General features: G+C 44.3%; 2 protein-coding genes across 3 annotated transcripts; both read left to right on the top strand.

The window, feature by feature from the left end:
- The first annotated feature begins 103 nt into the window (after window positions 1-103).
- Window positions 104-14257, top strand: rbm27 (RNA binding motif protein 27). 2 transcript variants are annotated; one of them, XM_086131661.1, is made up of 21 exons: window positions 104-278; window positions 847-965; window positions 1506-1633; window positions 1714-1793; window positions 2188-2369; window positions 2577-2879; window positions 4017-4250; window positions 5429-5608; window positions 6347-6493; window positions 6596-6749; window positions 7420-7567; window positions 7711-7899; window positions 8074-8187; window positions 8673-8798; window positions 8933-9007; window positions 9160-9330; window positions 9505-9609; window positions 11353-11550; window positions 11633-11716; window positions 11799-11918; window positions 12469-14257. In XM_086131661.1, exons 1-21 carry the CDS (start codon window positions 220-222, stop codon window positions 12565-12567), a joined length of 3015 nt encoding a protein of 1004 aa, XP_085987787.1. In that variant the 5' UTR covers window positions 104-219; the 3' UTR covers window positions 12568-14257. The 2 variants fall into 2 exon arrangements, with proteins under 2 accessions (XP_085987787.1, XP_085987788.1); XM_086131662.1 differs by lacking the exon at window positions 5429-5608.
- Window positions 14258-15716: 1459 nt separating this feature from the next.
- On the top strand, window positions 15717-18329 carry pou4f3 (POU class 4 homeobox 3). Its single transcript, XM_086131024.1, has 2 exons — window positions 15717-15851; window positions 16075-18329. The coding sequence occupies exons 1-2, from the start codon at window positions 15771-15773 to the stop codon at window positions 17023-17025; spliced, it is 1032 nt and encodes a 343-aa protein (XP_085987150.1). The 5' UTR covers window positions 15717-15770; the 3' UTR covers window positions 17026-18329.
- The last annotated feature ends 1961 nt before the right edge of the window (window positions 18330-20290 follow it).

The raw sequence follows: 20290 nt of genomic DNA, 5'->3' as shown, positions 1-20290 counted from the left end.
TGGTTAGGCAAAGACACGATTTAAATAAAAATAACGTCAGCGTGCAGTGTACGGATTAGTCTTTACGACACTTCAAGAGAGTTTACGTGCCGTAAACCGCTGCGGTGCGACCTGCCAGTGGAGAGCGAAGGCCCCGAAGCTTACAAATTTATAGGCGATGAAAGCAGGCGTTCCGGGGTTCCGTTTCATTTTTTAGACCGTGTTATCGTCTTCCTCACGATGATTATAGAGAATGTGGACGCTCTTAAGTCGTGGCTGGCAAAACTTCTGGAGCCAATGTGAGTGATTGAATTGAAATGTCATTTAGCTCGCACGCTACGTAGCCAGCTACTGTGTTAGCATCAATGAGGGGGGGAATTGTTGGAACCTCACCACCGTGGCCGATCGCTTGCTATTCAGTAACTGATTGACTTTCAATTTCCTGTGAAATAACATGCTCACTGCGTTCCTCGCAATGGTTGGACAATTAAATTCTATAACTTAATTGGCTCCTTAGAAAATAACTTTACTCTGTAACACAACTCCAAACAGCAGCACAACATGCACCTTTCTGTTTGCAATTGTAGAAGCTCACTTGCATTCATATAGATGCAAAATGTGTAAACATGTCTAAGAGTGGACGCTTGTCACGTGTGTTACCATAGTTACCATCTCTGTCCCGTGAAATGGATTGTTTAAAGTACTGTACTCTGTTTGTAGCTAATTTATTACATAATTTGAATACCTTTCTGACAAACTAACCCAATCCGACATGGAATTTTAAAAACTTGTTTCATTATAAGTATCCAAGTACATTGAAGCAATTTAAACTAAGGCTTGAAAGTTGATCTATTTCATGATGTGCAGATGTGATGCTGACCCCTCTGCGTTAGCCAATTACGTTGTGGCTCTGGTGAAGAAGGATAAACCGGAGAAGGAGCTCAAAGCGCTGTGTGCCGATCAGCTTGACGTCTTCCTACAAAAAGGTATTACTTTCTAACACTGCTGGAGCCACACTCACTTCTTTTATCAACAAAATGTGTGCTTGTCACATTAAGTCAGAAACACAATCGCAAACGTCACAACTGTGAGACACACGTTCCAGCCGCTATTGAACATGCCTGGAATCCTCCTGGAAAAACTCAATTTGTACGTGTCCACATTTGGAATGATTTAGTCCTCAGAAGGAGCCCATTGTTAAAATGGTTACGAGACATTTAGTAGCCTCCCTTATCAAAGGTTGCGGTTGTGTCACGGCTGAACTATTTGGAAATTATTCATTTATCTATTATGCATGGGGAAATGTTCACTTTTAACCAACTGTTGTTTCGCACAATAGCCACCAGCTTGTGAATCATGCCGAATGTTTTAAACTTGATAAGTTTTAATAGCTGTTTATAGTGGTTTGGATAGGTTGAATTTCCACTGACAATAACTTTGTTAATTGAGAATGGGCATGGTCATAAGATGCCCTATGACAAATAATGATGACTTCATCTAATCTTTTATTTATTGTGTGATTCCAGAGACTGTAGGCTTTGTGGATAAACTTTTTGAATGTCTGACAAGCAAGAATTACCAGGGGAACTCTGTTGCCAAGGAAGCTCCAAAAGAAGTGGTGAACCTTCCTCCAGCGAAATCAGATGCAGTGGAAGTAAGAAGGAATCAGTTGCTTCGTTTCCATTTTCTGAACATACCGAGAGAGATAATTGCTTTTTTTGTTGTTATCGTAAGATTGAGACTCCAGAGGAGGAGAGAGAAAACCGGCGCAGGAGAAGTCCCCTGAGGAACCGCTCCGACTTCAACGAATCCAGGTTTGAATTTGCCTTCAGTTCTCTGCGTAACTAAACTACATAAACAACAATAGTTGTGCTACTGTAACCTTGGCAATCCAAATGCTGATTGAACTGCCTTTATTTTGTTGTTATGTGACACACTTTGTTCATCTCAGTATCGTGGAAAACCTAATTTTATGTCACAAATTAAATTCCATCAGTGAAACTTACATGCTGTATATTCACTGCGCACTGAAATATTTAATGATTTGATGTTGAATAATTTTGATGATTTACAGTTTATAGCTTGAGATGACCCTGTATGTCTAAAGTATATTTGCATGCATGATTGTAAGTCAGATCGATGACTTTGACATGCTGCACTTGTAAGACGGTTGAATTTAAAGGCGTATCTCCATTTCCGACCACACAGGAGTCGCGATGACCGGAGGCGGGATGAGCGCAAGAGGCGGGACTTTGATCGTCACGGCAAGGGCAGTGGCGATTCGCACCGCGAGCGGGAGCGGCATGAGCGGCGCCGGGGGAGCTCCCGCGGGAGGAGCAACAGCCGCAGCCGGAGCAGGAGTGGCAGCCGGGGGAAGAGCAGAGGACGAGGTGAGAAACGGCAACAAGCACAGCTCAGCAGAGGAAGAGGCTGTTTATGAATCGGTGGGATAAAATGTGGACCGCTTTGCATGTACCTCACACGGGATTTAGCCACACAGCCCCGAATGTAGCCGACTGTCGTCAAGGTTGGTTTGTTAGATGTGGCAGGAAGATCGTCTGTGTTCTGTTGTGTTACTTTTTTTGTCTTTCTGACAGACTTCAAGTCAAAGTTTGAGGTGGAGAGGAAGGACCCGGACGGCTACAACTCGTCCGCCCCGGGCAGGCCCCAGCAGGCGCCCCAGCTCACATCGCCACTCTTGCCCACTCCCCTGCACCCTTTCTCGTCCACTGCCGGCGGCCCGGGACCCGGCGGTATTCCCTTGGCAACGCATGCGCACATACCCGACGGCACCACAGACAGCTGGTCCGGCTACTATGGCAAAGCGAGGCAAGATGGCGTTGGCAAGCTGTTCAGCAATAAGAACCCGTCACGCAAGCAGCGGTGCCGGGATTACGATGGTAACTACACAGTTACTCCTCTCGTAGTTTTAAGTTAATATTAGCAATGCCTTGAAACTGAAAGCTAATATGTGTGCAAATAAATCTGTCTGTTTGTCTGTGTGTGTGTGTGTGTGTGTGTGTGTGTGTGTGTGTGTGTGTGTGTGTGTGTGTGTGTGTGTGTGTGTGTGTGAGAGAGACTGTGAGTCTGCTGCATAGTCAACACACAAAATAAAAGAGTACGATAGGTGAAATAAAATAGTGAAACGGTCGCATTCACTTGGAAATGTCCTCATTTGTTTTTTTGCTCTGCGGATGCCATTACTGCTTTACAAGTGGTGTGTGTTGTGATATCTAATATCGCCCAAAAAAATCATCTTATTATATTTAATATTATATTGTAATGAAACAAATGATAAAGATATTTGTACAGTACTACTCTTTGTCATTCGATAAATGCATTTGTATAAATAACACAATTGTAGTTTGCCCAAAGGGATTATTCATGATCCTGTTTTCATGGCTAATGACCGCTAAATGTTGATCACTCAGGCTATCGTCCCCAGTGGGGGAAGGCTCAAACACACCTCTCCAGAGGTAAGCAGTGTTAAAATATCCAGTGCCCCTGAAGGCCGCTCCTGCCATTACTGTCCAAGTATTCAACCACAAGGGATCGGTTCCCTCAGTGAAACTGTACAGTAAATACTGTCTGGCTTAGCCTCCCAGAACCATAAATCTTTGACGTTTCTCAACCCAACCACCACAAAGGCAAATCTTGTTTAGAAATTAGTACAGAAGCACAGTGAACCTCTGCTTTTTGCGGCGTGGTCTGGGTATGGACTGAGCCTTGCCATGAATAACACAAAGTCATTGACGCCACCACAAAAAAAACTGTTTAGTTTTGTCTGGGTGCCACAAGATGTTGTCAAAGCACGATTTCTCTGCAATTGAAACTCCTCAACTAACCTCGACCTAGTTCCTTACCCCTAGATGGCAGCAAAGTGCATTTTTTTTGTCTAAATGGAACTCTTCAACTCACTTCAACATACCGGTAGTTCCTTGACAGCATCAATATGCAAAGGTTCACTTTATTTGCAGATTATTGTCGATTGATGTCAACCAAGAATTTTCTGACATTATCTTCTCTCCCCCATGCAGAAAAAGGATTTTGCGTCCGCGGCGACCTGTGCCCGTTTGACCATGGCAATGACCCTCTCATTGTGGATGACGTCAATCTTCCAAACATCATCCCTTTCCCGCCGCCTCCCGTGATACCCCCCGGCGGCCTGCCAATGCCGCCGCCCATCAACGAGCCGCCCCCTTCACTCAGGATACCACCGCCGCCGATGCCGCCCTACGGCCAGCCACCACCTGGCGTCTTCTCGTTGACTGGTGAGTATCAATCTATCTGATCTATTTTGAGGATGGTGCACCGCTTTTTTTTTTTTAAGCTAAGAGCTACTTTCTGTGTCCTGATCAATGCGAAGGGCGACCAACTTCAGCGACAAAAGTATCCAATAGCTGTAGCCTTAATTACTATTGTTATTAATAATACATAATGCTATTTATTTTTGGCAACAACTGATCGTAGTAATGATTTATTACAATAATTAGGAAACTGATAAATATCATTTTGCGACACTTAAAAAAAAAAAAAGATCACTTCTACAACATTCCTTGGAGATCACAATGTCACGTCACTGGTGAGCTACTTTTCGAAAAGGCCTATAGGCTACCCAAGTAGTCCTGGGGGGCTACTTGGTTTCGGGGGCCACCATGTTGGTCACCCTTGATGTAGATGCTTCTTACCATATTTCTTCTAATTGTGGTCATCCTAATAGCAAGTGCCCTGCCCCACTCGTCCCCAGGTACGCCACCCATTTGAGAAAAGGAAACGGCTCTCTCTTCATGTTGTTGTTTGTATTTATTTTTATTTTTTTCATAGGTGTCAAACTCAGGTCCTGGAGGGCCGCTGTCCTGCATATTTTCCAAGTCTCCCTGTTGCAACACACCTGATTCAAATGAACAGGTTCAATGTCAGGCTTGCGCAGAGCTTGCTGATGATCATTTGAATCAGGTGTGTTGCAACAGGGAGACTTGGAAAATATGCAGGACAGCGGCCCTCCAGGACCTGAGTTTGGCACCCCTGCTTTTTAATAATTGTACATTTGCATTTGTTTAAATTTGCCACAAATGGAAATATGGTATTTCTATAAAGCAAACCCTCCAATTATAATGCGCATGGTATACGGTGCAATTACAACTTAAATGTCAATGACAAAAATGTGTATATACGCGCACGGTATATTTGGCTTCGTAGCACTTTGTGTAGTAGTCATTTCTACAACACAGTACATATTTTTTCAAAGGTGTTCTGTAATGAATAGAACATAGCACTCAGTAAATGCGTTCATTGTGCACAACAATAGCAGAACAAGGAGCTTTTTCCTGTATTGCCGTGTTGTATGTCAATGAAAAGTGAGCAATCGGTAGATGAATTAAAGGCTGACCCCTGATGAGTGAAGGACTCGCTGTTACGAGACATCAGCTTGGGCTTGTGTCTCCATCAGGACCACCTCCACTGATCGCAACCAGTGGAATGGAAACCCCCAATCACCAGTCGACGATCACGTCGTCGCCTCCTGTCGGGCCGCCCAGCGTGAGGCTGCCGCCTCCTCTTCCTCTGCCTTTTCCGCCTCCTCCCTCCTCTTCATCGGTGTCGCTCCGTCCCCGATATGTCCAGTCTGAATGTAAGCAGATTGGAGGCTTGTCATGGGAATTCACCATTCATCGCTCATTTTGCCCACTCCATTTAACTAGCCGTTGATGTTCGCTTGCAATTTTGGATTAGGATTTTTGTTTTTGTTGTTGTTGTTGTTGTTGTCATTAGGCTGCAGTGTCGCCTGTTGACCTGAAAGTGGCAGTGCAACATTATTTTTGTACATTGTTTTTGGGTTCAGTAAATTATGTTGTCCCTCCTGCCTCTTTTTCATAAATAAGTAAAACAGCTTTAATGCAATGCCTTGCTTGTAACATGACATTAAGTTCATTTTTAATCTTCAAAACCAAATACAATTTGACTGCCAAAAAAAACAAAGCTAATGTAAAACTCATTTGAATGAACTGTTTGTCTTATATTTTTCATCCTGCATGCACGTTGTTACTGTCCAATGAAAAGCGCGTATCTGCAAGAGTTTTTTTTTTCGTATGTAATATTCATATTTTTCTCTTTTTTTTAACATTACTAAATTCTGCAATCTTTTCATTGGACGGTGATGACATATTTGGTTGTCAGCGTCATATTCATTTTGTCAAGTTTAATTTCTAGGATAATCATCACATAAATGTATGATCACATTTGCATCGTCGTTCCCGGTTTGAATCTCTGCTACGACCTCCTTGTATGGAGTTCTGGATGGCTGGATAACTGTGTTTACTTGCACCCGATTCTCTCTTAAGTATTTCAAAGCATCTTTTTGTGCTCTCAGATAACTACGATCCGGAGGGCTACAACCCGGAATCGCCAGGGCTGACTGGAGCCGGTCGCAACCAGTATCGCCAATTCATTCCCCGAATACAGACGCAGCGCCCCAACCTCATCGGACTCACATCTAATGAGGGACAAGGCTCGAGAGGTACCGAGTAGTAACATTCTCAGTGCTCACCGTCATTCATCCTTCACGATAAGAAGTGCCAGATTGAGAAAATTTAGATACATTTTCTTTTTGCTACCTCAGCTGCCAATATAGTGATCCAAACGGAGCCCGCCACTCCCGCCAGCGCACCAGGGAGTAACATGTCCTGTTTCAACTCGGAGCAGCACAACAGGAAGAGACCCATGGGCAGTATGTTAGCTGATGGACCCACAGCTAAAAAACCATGGATGCAAAAGTAAGAGTTGAAGGGTTTCGCGCAAAGGTCCATCTTTTATCCTTCTTTAAATTTCAGCTTAGTTGTAATGTTGCGAAATCTATTTGTGTCAAAGTTGACAAGGAGTAGAGTTGTAATGAGTTTTGCCTTTGTACAGTACAGCTTTTACACAGTATTCAACAAGTGACTTAATTGTAAATCTCGCCTTCATTTTTAATGACAATCATAAATTCACCCCCCCCCCCCCAGTATTGTCAGGTCTTCACTTGCTGCTTGTTTGCACATCCTACTGCCGTCACTTTTTTCCTCAATCACTGAAAAGCATGCTCTACCATGTCGAATTCATCATTTTTTTTGTCTACTTGCTTAAAGAATTAGTTTCAAGAATTGGTCATAAGATTATATTGAAAATTGTCTCTTTGGCCAAACCCCTTTGAGCCACTAGAAATAGAGATACTACACATAACCATTGCTATAAATACTTCATAGTAACTGCCATATGTTTGTGAAATAAATTAAAGCTAAAAGTCTAAACATCAATCTCACATTGATTGCTGTATTGAAAAACTATTTGGGGGGGGAAACTGACTTGTACCCTAAAGATAAATATCTCCCTTTCCACAATGCACACATTTAACTAAGAACTCGGCAATATCTGTTGCATCATCTTGTACCGCTCTCTTGTTTTCAGGCCAAACTTCAACAACAAAGGCAATTTCCCAAAGAGGAACTTCCACGTGAACACCAAACTGGAGGTGCGCAATATCCCACCCGAGCTCAACACCATCACCAAGCTCAATGAGCACTTCAGCAAGTTCGGGACCATCGTGAACATTCAGGTAACATCGTAAGCGGGAGGAATAACAGTCATGAGATTTTGGAAATGCATTTAAAATCAAATCATGGAAACACCCGACCGAAATGGAGAGCAGAGCCCCCCCCCCCCCCCCAAAAAAAAACTCAAAAAATTCTATCCATCCAGGTCGTGTTTGGTGGTGACCCAGAGGTGGCGTTGATCCAGTTCACATCCAACGAAGAAGCCTGCCGGGCCATGTACTGCGCCGAGGCGGTTCTCAACAACCGCTTCATCAACATGCGCTGGCATCGCAAGTCCAGCATGCTGGGGAGTCACCAGCTGGAACAGGGCACAGGCAGCCAGGTCGGCCCGCAGGTAAGGCCATGTGATGGAATTAAATACAGAGTACGGTCTGAATGCGTTTTAAAAATCACCTCATTCCATCTTTTACCTCCCTCAATATTGCGATTTAATTTGTGACTAATATTTTATTTATTTATTTTTTCCTGGTCGTCTTGACAAACACGTGACTTGTTGTATGTTTTGCAGGGGATCAAGCAGCACAATCCTGCTGCTTACGTGCTGAACAAGCATCGTTCGCCAGTAGCAGTCGGCACCACGAGCACACCTGACAACCTGAACCCCAACGCAGAAGCTGCCCATGTGCGTCTTCATCTCTGTGCATGTGTGCTTTGACGCCTGCTTGTGTTTCATTCCTGTAGAATGCAGCTAAAATGACCACGTTTTTACACAGAACTTCTTAAAAATCCCTTTAACTCATTCAGTACCAGCCAATTCTGGACCAAGTCTGAAAAGACGTTTAAAAACGTCTTTGGGAGTGAATGAGTTAACAGTACTGTATGGCCCTTGGAGGACTGAAAAAGCTCCAGATAGCAAAAATGTTCTCCACCCTTCCTCCATATGCTTAGTGAAGTTGAAGTACTTACAGATAAGGTTCAGCACGAGATGTTCTTGAGGGTTATGATCGAGTAGAAAACATGTAACTGAATAATAATCATTTGTGTGTATTCAGGAAAGCTTTATGCAAGCAGCGCTGAAAAGTAAAAGTCTTGTTTGCGTCACGTCTCCCGGCTCCATGTGATGACCGAAATGTGTTGCTTTCCCCTTTCGCTGTGCGCGCCACTTAGGTGGCGCCAGTGCTGACAAACACCCAGAAGGGTCCCTACGCTTCCACCCCGCTCAAGTTGTCCTCCAAGTGCCTTGGGAAAACGGCGAAAGCACTGGAAGCACAGGAAGCCCTGAAGAAGAAACAGGCACGTTGTTCAATTTTTTAATACGCATCATGAGGGTGACGTGACGGTGTTTGTATCCGCGTCTGTGTAAAATGCTGGAATCTGCTGTACCTCCCAGTTTAACGCCATGCATTGTGCTGTTTGCTTCCACTCAGGAGGCGTTAAAACTACAACATGACTTGCGGAAGAAGAAGCAGGAAATGTTAAAGACGCAGATTGAATGTCAGAAGGTGAAAACGACATGCGCAAGCCCACACAGAAGATGCTTTGTCTTTTTACTTTGCCAAAGTTCCACAATAACTCGACTAATTAGGAAATGACATTGATGGGCGCCGCTGACCGTGTCAGTCTCTCACCACACGGCACTTCCGTTTCTTATCAGGCGCTGATTAGCCGTCTGGAGAAGAACCGGGGGACGAAACCAGAGGAACGAGCCAACATTATGAAAACACTGAAGGAACTGACTGAAAAGATTGGCCAGCTCCAGAATGAAATGAATCCTTCCTCCCAGGTCTCGAAAGCCAATCACAACCAGCCCAAGACCAAGACCGACGTGAGTTTGGGGGACCCCGCGAAGTGTTAAAATGTTCTCAGTTGGAATCCTGTGATGTTTAAGCACTCCAAAAAGTCCTTGACGTAGGAACCAGATATATGCCAACACAGCAGAGCTTCAAGTTCAAGCCACTTTTTCATCACTGTGTATTTTGGTTCATTTCTCACTTTGCAGGCCCAGAAGGAGCTGCTGGATGCTGAGTTGGACTTCCACAAGAAGATGAGCTCTGGAGAAGACACGACAGACCTCAAGAGAAAACTGGGCCAGCTCCAGAAAGAGGTAAAACGTTTTAGCACTTTGGTCAGGTTCAGGATCTTTAAAGGAAGGGATCTGCGGTGCCAATATATATATATATATATATTTTTTTTTAACAGTCCCTAATCAAGGATGAGTACAAGATATATGGTGGGAGGTTTTGCAATAAGAGTCCCTGCGTGGGAAAAGGACTTTAAAGCCGACAGACATGCCGCAGACAAACGTAGCTTATTTGAAGTCTTTTTCTGAGTGGAGAACAAAACGCAAGCACATGCACCTAATTCTTTCATCGACATGATTTAACAACTGCGACGATACACTGAATCTTGACGGAAGCCTGCGACGATTGGGCGGGGTGGGGTCGCTGACGCACTTGGAGTGCCACATCTCACTCTGTACAAGACGCAGAATTTTTCTGGGAGCTTGACAGCGCAAGCGTCACGGATGACAAAAAAAAAAAAAATAGTGTCGTTTGAAAAGGCCAAAAGTCATCTCAACCTCCCACTAGCCCCACATGTGCCCTCCCACTGAAACACAACGCAAGACAAGGCTTACTGTGTCACAACATTCGCAGAATAGGTACACAGTTTTTGAGAGTAACAACCTGCCAAACATGTATTCCCTCCCCCCACCCCCACCCCAACCCCAACCTTCCTTCCCTGAGGGTTCCAAATTAGCTAGTGGTTAAAAAATGCATAACCCCCCCACCACCACCACCAACGACCAAGCCCAAGCCTATCCTCCCTGTACACATTAAAAGCGCAGCCACTTTAGCAACCCCAGAGGAAGAGCTAAATGCTAACGAAGCCCAATCCGACACTCAACGCTCTCTCGCACCGATGGAGGCCGTCTCATTAAAGTTTAAGCCGCCGGGTACAAAAATCACGGGCGCGAGCAGTAAGAGTGGCAAATGAGTGGAGGACCAAATGGAAGGAAAGGTTTTTGAGAGGTGAGTAAGTAAACTTAAGAGACGTGAGATGGAACGTCTAATTGAAAAGTGAGGAGAAAATTTCGAGAACCCAAGTCAAAAGTGCTATTTAAGTCCGGGGTATCACAAGGGCAAAACTTAAAGAAAAAATACAATACAATTGAACACATTTATAATGAGCATTGGTAACACATCAACTTTGTAGCATGTAACCTGTAATTTAACTAAAGTACAGTGGTACCTCCGCCTACGAACGTACGTATCTTCATACGAAATTTTCAAGTTACGAAAGCCTCAACAGGAAAAATATTGCCTCTTGTTACGAAAGAAATTTCAAGATACGAAAGGTAAAAATACAGTACGGGCTGCTACTTGCAACTCCGAATGAGTGCATTTACATGGAAAATGTCTCTCTTTACAAACTTTTCTAGTTAAGAAATTTCTTCCAGAACCAATTAATTTCATAAGTAGAGGTACCACTGTAATAACCACAAGGCCAAACGTGCTGGACGTTTCAAAATTGGCTTGTGAGAACTGAAAAAAAAAAGTTTAATCCGTCCTTGGAAGGCTGTTTCAACTTCATAACATGAATTTTGGTCTCTTTAAGCCAAGTTGTCTGCCATTTTGTTTTGAAGCGCCCATTTTAGAAAAATCCAGGAGTCCTTCAAAAAAGAAGATTTATATTCCGTTAATCAGAAACGTTAACACTAATCTGCATTCAACAAAAATCACACGGTTCTGCTTCCCTTTTGGCTTTGACATGATCGCAGCGTCATCGCACCTTTGTGGAATGTGAATCCTCTTCTTAAGTCTTTTCTTTTGTCGCGCACTCCTTCCAGGCAACACAACTGGGCATCCTGCGATCCCCGACGTGCCGAGGCCGCGGCCGGGGGAAGATGCTGCTGGAAGCAGGCGCTATACGCGCAAGGGGCCGCAGCAGTTCCGTAAACCGCATGGTGGTGGACCACCGGCCCAGGGCGCTGACTATTGTGGGGGTCACCCAGGAGGAGAAGGAGGAGCTCACGTCACACTTTGTGGTGAGAACGCAATGCAAGGGTTGTCTTTTTAATGCTGATGGTTGCATGTGGAAAGCTGTTTGTTTTGTTTGCGCATTATCAGAAATTCGGTGACCTGGAGGATCTGCGTGACCAGGATGCCACCAGTGTCATCATGACCTTTAAGACTCGGAGTGAAGCCGAGAATGTAAGTGGCGTTCGTCTCTCTAGCTATGGTTTTTCGAACCCCTGAACTAAAGCTTTTTTTTTTTTCCACTCGTGTTGTCTAGGCAGCCAACCAGGGAGCCAAGTTCAAAGGTCGTGTGTTGCAGATTTCCTGGTACAAGCCCAAGACGCCCTCCATCACCACAGAGCCTGAGGAGGAGGAGTCCAAAGACGACGACAACGCGGTACCACCTGACACCAAATTTCTTTTAATCAGGCTTTAGTCATCCGAACTCGCTGTTCTGTTAAACAAGTTTGACGCGACATTTAGAGACGTGCAACTTTGGGACGTTTCAGTTGTACAAGGCAGGTTTGGCTCTCTGCAGCGCTCCTTAATTTTTAAACTCAACGAAGCTCTCAGTGGAAATTGAGTCTGAGCCCCTCGCAGCTAAAAAGTGTCCTTGACCTCTTGAGGGAAGCGACCCGGCTGTCAGGAGGAATCCTCTGCGGACGCTGCTGCACAGAGCTTTTGAGGCCACAGTCGAGTTTGCTCTTGAGACCTTAGGGTGCACTCCATTGTGTCACATGACATTCCGAGGGCTCATCCTTCAAGGAATGTCACTTCGCGCCGAGATGAACACAATTAGTGCTGGGATGCCGGTTGACTTTCAAGTTGTTCCATTGGAAAGAATTTAAATTGATTGGCAATAATGGATTCCCAGTGTTACTAATATGGGGAAAAAAACATACACATCTCAAAGAAAGTACTAATATGCTTTGGTATGCTTTTATTAGCAGAAGGACGGTCGCTCTTATCGGCCTGGCGAGGAGGAAGAAGAGGAAGAGGACGACGACGAAGACGACAAGTACGAAAGCAGATCTTGGAGACGATGAAGGCCTCCAAATGACCGCGACAAATCGCCAGCGCGGTTAACCCCTAAGGACTCTTCTTCTCTTCTCCAACCCCCCCCCCCTCCAGTATTTTCAAGTCATTTTAAGACTAACGGAAGTATAACGTTTGCTTTTTTTGGAGGGTTCCCTCCATTCAACAAAAACAATCTCACTTTTGCTGAGAAAGCCGAAGGTTCGGTTCTTAGAGAGAGTTTAAGTGTGCTTACTTTAACTGTCGGTAATGCACAACATTTGCGTCTACTGTGAAAAGCTATTTTTATACACAGCTGTATTTAAGGTTTTGTTTTTGTGTGTTTTGGGGGGTGGGGGACAAGTTGGTCTCAGTTCAAAGACCACATGTTTAATTTATTCCTTCGACTCTTCCCTGCTTCTTCATTTTGATGGCTCAAGTCTGTCACAGCTCTCTGTTGACAGCCCCCCCCCCCCAACTCCTTCCACACATTGCCCCGACAGCGCAGCAAAAATTTGATTTGGAAATTAAAAAATATATATATAAGCCACAAATGCTCATAAAATAGATCTCCATTTTATAAATTTAGTACGTCCCTGAAAACTACCGGTAATAGGATCGCCGTGTAATCGTTTACCTTAAAGAATTATTTTATTTCCAACCTCTGCTTCTCAAACAGAAAACTTAATCATTCATAAATATCCATAGACATATTTTTGAATGTAAAAAATGAAACCCTTGATTTTAGCAGAGAGCGAGAAAGTGAGTGAGAGAGAATTTCTTTCTTTGCCTTACACCCGTCGGCCACTCGGCGGATTCTTTTTTATTTTACAATATTTGTGATTCATTTTCTTGGGGGGGGGGGGTGTTGTGTAAGTTTTGTACATTTGCTTAAAAAAAAGTAAAGTGTTGAATTTTTTTCCCCTTTTCTTTTTTTTTTTGTGGGGGGGGGGCATTTTTCTGATATTTTAAATCAGGAAAAACACCAATATAGTCCCATTTCATTACATCTGTCGGCCTGGAGGATTATTTCAAGTTTCCTCCTTTCCTGTCTCAAAATTCAATTGTAATTCACATCGATTACACGCACTCTCATGTGGGGTGTTGATTGCATTTCTATTTTTCAGTCATGAAATACTAAAACCAAAAGAATATTTATTGAACTTCCTGCATGTAAATACACTCACCGTGTCCTACGGAGTTATCCTCGCACCTTGATTACTTTTCTCTTTCTCACACATCCCGAATAGGTTCCCTATTGATTTTAATGAGGACAAAGTAACTTGGTTCTTGTATATTCAGAGAATTTGCTCTCTATTCCACTTTTTGTTTTTGTACTTGTGTGTGTACGCTCATACACCGTAGTGTAAAAAAAAAGTATGTTTATCGGATAATAGTTTTGGATTTGTTACTGTTTATATTTGGAGGATGTGGATGATGATAATGATGTATTTTCTTCATGTAATTTTGTTTGTAAAAAGATGAATTTCTAATTCACGAGCATGTTTGCTTTTGCCAATAAAGACAAAGGAATGGGCTGCTTGCGGGGAAAAAAAACAAACAAAAGAAAATTAAAGGAGAAAAGAAAAAAAATACAATTTGATCTTGGGCAAAAAAAAAAGAACAAAACAGAAAAAAAAAACTTAAAAGATGAAAAAAAAATATTGGCAAGTATGAGGGGGCAAGGGGAGCAAAAGCATTCCAGGAAATCTCATCTTAAAACTGCTGTGTTGTCTTGTCATTTTGCACCTCAGATTTTTTTGGTGGATTTTTTTTTTCTTTTTCTGAAAGTGAGGGGCATATATGGTGAGGTCACCCACAGTAATACAGGAGTCCAGACTGCACTGTAGTCTATCACTACCCTTGTTGGGAAGCTGGAACACTGTGCCCCCACCTTGGTCTTCTCTATCGTATTGAAAAGGAGCCACAGCCTATGTCAAACGTTTAACATGAGTCAATGGGTAAAAGTTTGTTTGCCCCAGACCTGAAAAGTGTCGCAGAATAGAAATAACAGAAATGGATAAATTTGATCAGAAGCGAGGCTCAGACTGTAAAAGATGTCAACCTGAAAAAAAAAAATTGCGTCATCTCACCGACACAACCCTCCATCTTCAACATCAGCGGCCCACGCACTATGACAGCTCCCAAACAATATCCAGTCAATAATAAATGACCCCCGGTGACTATATTGGGGTTAGATAGTGAGGGTGAGAAAAGGGATTTCATGCTTTATTCAAAGAAAAATGCAAGTTGACAGTTTATGTGTGTGTGGTGACATGCAGTCTCGGTAGAGTACTCGAGGATAAGCACTACTAGATTGTAGTCTTGCATTCATTAGATACCCACGTCATCTATCCAGCCATTTTATGCAACACTTTTCACAATCACAAAACCAGGGCAGTTATACTATCCGGAACCCTATTAAATGTGGGTGCCCGCCTCTTGTCGACACCGGTGTAATGAATATTAACCCTAGCGAGGTAATGGATGCCGGCCTGCCCGCCATGCTGCTTATTGCATTATTGACAAGTTGAAAGAAGCAGACGTGAGCAGGAGGATCAGATGGATGCACGGAGACATCATCCTTTGCCGCTCGTTTGGAATTTGTATAATCCCGTTCAGCGATTCTCAACATTTTCCGACCAAGTACCTCCTGAAGCATACTTAGAGTGGCTTGTACTTTAAAGTTAAATACAACTGAATTGTACTTAAATATTTGCTGCACTGCATTTATCGAGGTTGATCAGAGGCACTTTAAATGATGTCTGCTAACAAATGACAAACCAAGAGTTTGAATGTGATTGTTATGAAAGAGTGCGCAGCCCCATTATACTTTTTTATTTTTTACCATTTGTGTTAATGACGGATTTTTTTTTTTGTCTAGGTCGCTTTTTTTTTTTTTACATCATAAAATCCTGCCACTTGACGAGGGGTGTGTAGACTTTTGACACCCTCCATACTCGTCTGCTGTTTTTGCCAACGCTACTTTCTTAACCATCATCCAGTGCGCGGCTACAGAGCAATGTCGAGCATTATCTCGCGCATGAGCAGAGGCTCACCTGTTGTAACTGTAGCTGAGAAAAGTGCAAAAGGAGGGAGGTGAAAGAAGATGACGGAAACGGGGTGGAGGATGAGAGGGAGGTGTCGCGGCGGGCAATACAGACACGCTCAGTCCAGAGCGGGACAACCTGCGGAGAGAACGCAAGGAGGACGAGGGCAGAAAGAAGACAAAAAGATGTTGATGATGACCGTGGACGGGAAGCAGCACTTCGGCCTTCACGAGGGCATGCGCAGTGTGTGCGCAGAGGGGTCTCAGGTAGGTTGACACCTGGGGAAGTGGTATGGGGGGGGGGCAATGAAAGCAGGAAGATGGGAGGTAGTAATCACAAAGGGAGAAATGTGTAAATGTGATTTGACATGACTTTGTTCCATCCGATACACACTCCTCCCTCCTCCTCTCTTCCATATTAATTTTTATGACCCTCCTCTCTGACACAATTCCCCACTGACTCCCCCACCATGCGCGCTCCTGCTCGCAGCTCCAGGCCAATATATTGGGGGGCGGCATGGAGGAGAGCCTGCTGGCTCGGGCGGAGGCTCTGCAGGCGGCGGCTGACAGCATCCTCGTCTCCCAGGCAAGGAGAGACGCCAGCTTCCATACCATGAGCGGCGTGCCCTCCTGCACCGCCGCCTCCTCCTCCTCCTCTTCCTCCACTGTCTCGTCCATCATCGCCTCGCACCATCACCACAACTTCCAGAGCCACCAGCTGGGACCGAGCCTGGAGGCCGGGGACCTACTGGAGCACCTCTCCAGTAGCCTGGGGGTGACCGGGATGGGCGCGCCCGAGCAGGGTGTGACGCACCACCACCAGCACCCTCATCACCACCATCACCACCACCACCACCACCTCCAGACCATGGGGCAGCTCCACCAGGCCATGGCGGCCATGGGCCACGCGCACCCGGCCGTCCCGGCGCACAGCGACGTGGAGTCGGACCCGCGCGAGCTGGAAGCCTTCGCCGAGCGTTTCAAGCAGAGGCGCATCAAACTCGGCGTGACTCAAGCGGACGTGGGCTCGGCCCTGGCCGACCTCAAGATCCCTGGCGTTGGCTCCCTGAGCCAGAGCACCATCTGCAGGTTCGAGTCGCTCACGTTGTCGCACAACAACATGATCGCTCTCAAGCCCGTGCTGCACGCCTGGCTGGAGGAGGCGGAGGCGGCGCACCGGGACAGGAGCGCCGCTGCGCCGGAGCTGCTGGCGGGAGGGGGTGGCGGCGGTGCGGAGGACGCCAGGCGGCGGAGGCGAACGTCCATCGCCGCCCCGGAGAAGCGCTCCCTTGAGGCCTACTTCGCCATCCAGCCCAGGCCGTCGTCGGAGAAGATCGCCGCCATCGCCGAGAAGTTGGACCTGAAAAAGAACGTGGTGCGCGTATGGTTCTGCAACCAGAGGCAGAAGCAGAAGCGCATGAAGTACTCTGCCGTGCACTGACTTCAAAGGCGTCGTCAGATGCTTTTTTCCATTGGTTCATAATGAAAAGCCCATTGGATTAATTCAACACGGCGGCTCTTCACTTCTGATATTTGGGATTATCTCCTCCATTTTTCTTCATTTTATTGCACTTTTTCTGGGGGGGTCCTTAAAGTTTTAGGGTCCAAGGGAAATCCAACACCTCATAATTTTATGTCATTTACACGTGTGCTATTGAAATTATATATTTTTTAGACTTTTTGACTATAGGTGCAACAATCAATATATTAATCAACAACAAGTCAATTCTCAAATTAATCGATTGATAATCGATTAATCGTCTTGAGACCTTGTTGAATTTAAAATGTTCTTTCTCTGATTTCCATAGGCCTACCTAAAAATCAACGGATTATCTTTGTGTTGAATTAAAATAAGACATGTGAAAACATGTGCTTTTACTTTGGAAAACAAAGCATTTTCGCCTTTTCTGAAAATAGTGACTGACAACCATATACTTAAGCATCTGACTTCAGTTTAAGAGATTTGGTGATGGAAATGCTTGTAATAGCTGTAAAAAAAACAGGAAAATTGCAAGCTGGATGCAACGTATTTTGCAAGAAACGTTGAGTAGGCACACTTTCTTTGCATTAAGCAGGCCACAAAAAGTAAGCTGGCCTTAAGTTGGACACTTGTGGTTTGGCCAGTTCCTATCACCCGAGGAACTGGGCGTATTTCGATCTTAAAAATCATCACAGAGCTTTTAAATGACTTATCATGACTCACCGCCCAATCCTCACGAGCACAGGCATGCCCTTAAAAAAATTACACGGCTTCATAACAACTTATTGCAAATTATTTTCCAGACCCCCCCCCCCCCCCCCAACCCCAAACCAAGGCTCACGGACCCCAGTTGGGATCCCCTGTTTTTGAAGCATTAAAAGCGAACTTGGTGAACACACGACTGTGCTGTATAAGATAAATACACCGGACACTTTAAGTCACAATCAGGGATATTTACGTCACTTTAGAAATGTTACAAAATGGATTGTTTCAATGTTGAGTACTGAGTGTGTGCTTGTTGACATCATTTCAAAGCATCAAATGTGCAAAAATGTTCCTGAAAGTGATCCCGCCACCTCCACAACCCAAAGGAATGATTTCTATGTGGATTATCTGTGCTGAATTATGAACATTCTATATTTTAGGATCGTTTTTGGAGCATTGCAATAAGAGTTTATGCATTTCTAAAAGCCAGCAGAGATCCAGAACCCTCGTCAGTCAATCTATTAGGTTGCACCTGCGCAATGCAAAAACAATGCTCCATTTTATTCATATTATACTTCAATTGATTTTTCTTTCCTTTGTGGGCGGGGCGGGGGGGGGGCGTAGGTTGATTATAATATCGTCGGTGGATTTGGTATGTGCGCCTAATTTTGTGGCTGGCGAGCACACACACTCACACACACACACACACACACACACACACACACACACACACACACACACACACACACACACACACACACACACACACACACAAGACAGCACGTTATTGAAAGAATTGCTGCACCTTCAACTTTCACTTTTTAAATGGAATAAATGACTGGTTATTTTCTACAAGTCGGTAATTGTGTGACTTATTTCAAACAGGGACTATTGGTTGTAATTAAAAAAAACCCCGAACAGCTGTGTGATTGCCGTTTTAGGGAAGGCACACAAATTGTTTCATTACTCTCCCTAGAGGGATTGAATATGCATCCTCGTCTAACATAAAGGTATAATTTTCCGTTTTTTAAAAATGTATCCACAAGGATGAAACATTTGATTCGTGTACTTTCAAACGATGGATGAAGCGTATTTGCAGTCGTGTGAGCACGGAAAAAGATTATGAATTCATTCCTTTTGCAACTATCCCTAATCAAATGCGAATCGGGTGTGTTCAAAACCCATCCATTTATAGATTTATAGGTGGTGGGGGGCACATCAACAGGAGGTTAAACAGGGTCTGCGTCGTGTGAATAATGGATGGGCTGCTTGATACAAGAAGCGACCGTGCTGGTAAATAGAGCTGAAGGCTTGGAGCGCGTGTGCGTGTGTCATGTGGCGACGGAGGGGCACTTAAATTATTTACACGGCACGTTGTCATGCAACAAGCTTGCGTTGAAATGTTTTTGTTTTGCTTTTTTGGGGTGGGTGGGTGGGGGGGGGGGGCTGCAACTTCCAGCAAATATCGCAGAGGGAGGGGCATGTTGACCGAATCAGGAAGAAAGTTGCTATTGGTCAGTTGGGTGGTCAAAATGACCAAAAATTATCTTTACGCACAATAATAAAGATTCATTGCACCCTATTTACGTAGTGTTCAAAGGCCGTTGGATTACTTTACGATAAGCTTATTCGAATTAGTGCACACAAAATGGCTGACGATTTAGGGGCGGCGAAGGGTAAGGGAATGCAAGAGGGGAGTGCGGCGTGTATGGTTGAGGTGTGTGTGTGTGTGTGTGGGGTGGGGGGGGGGGGGGGGGTCCCAAAATCAATAATTCATTCATAGCCAGTAGCACCAAATGAGAATGAGGAAGACGGCTACCTCGCTACTCTATTAGTCATCTCCTATCACCATCATGACAACTCACTGTCAACACACACACTCACACGGAACTTGAGGATTGGATGATGGATGTCTTCTAAATGGAGATGATGTCCATCTGTCTGCGACTTTTGTGCTTTTGTATAGCGAGAGCCTAACGGATCGACAGCATCTAGAAATAAAACAAAGCATTTGATTGGCTCCATCGTCCAAACTTGCAGCACACTGAAGGGTGTTTCTAATATTCGGCCTCGATGTTATTCCTCTGCGCCAGTGTGTTTTACGTTGCGGCCAGTGAGGGAATAAAATTGTCATTTTTCACGCTGACATTTTTTTTTTACGTTGACAAAAAAATTGCGGCATGTGATTAATAATAAATAAATAAGTGGAATAATTAAAATGCAAAAAAAACAACATAAGAAACCCTGAAAATTAACTGAAATTAAAGCACGAACAAGCAATAAATTCTATATTTATCTCGCATCTATTTCCATACTTTAGCTTTTTTTCATTGTTCCTGATTATTTTTTAAGGGCGGGGACATCATGTTACCAGTGTAATATGACACATTCTTCACAGAGGATAAAGAATATATACCTTTGAGTATTGCTATATTATCTGTCTGCACGTGTTCAATTGTGTTCAAATATCTATTGCATAAAGGGAATACAAAACTGTGACATAGATGCTTTTTGGTAGCCA

This window comes from Hippocampus guttulatus, chromosome 15 (assembly GCF_054856545.1).
Source record: "Hippocampus guttulatus isolate MCC_2025c chromosome 15, RoL_Hgut_1.0, whole genome shotgun sequence".
NCBI classification, from domain to species: Eukaryota; Metazoa; Chordata; class Actinopteri; order Syngnathiformes; family Syngnathidae; genus Hippocampus; species Hippocampus guttulatus.
This window is presented reverse-complemented; position numbering and strand designations above follow the sequence as displayed.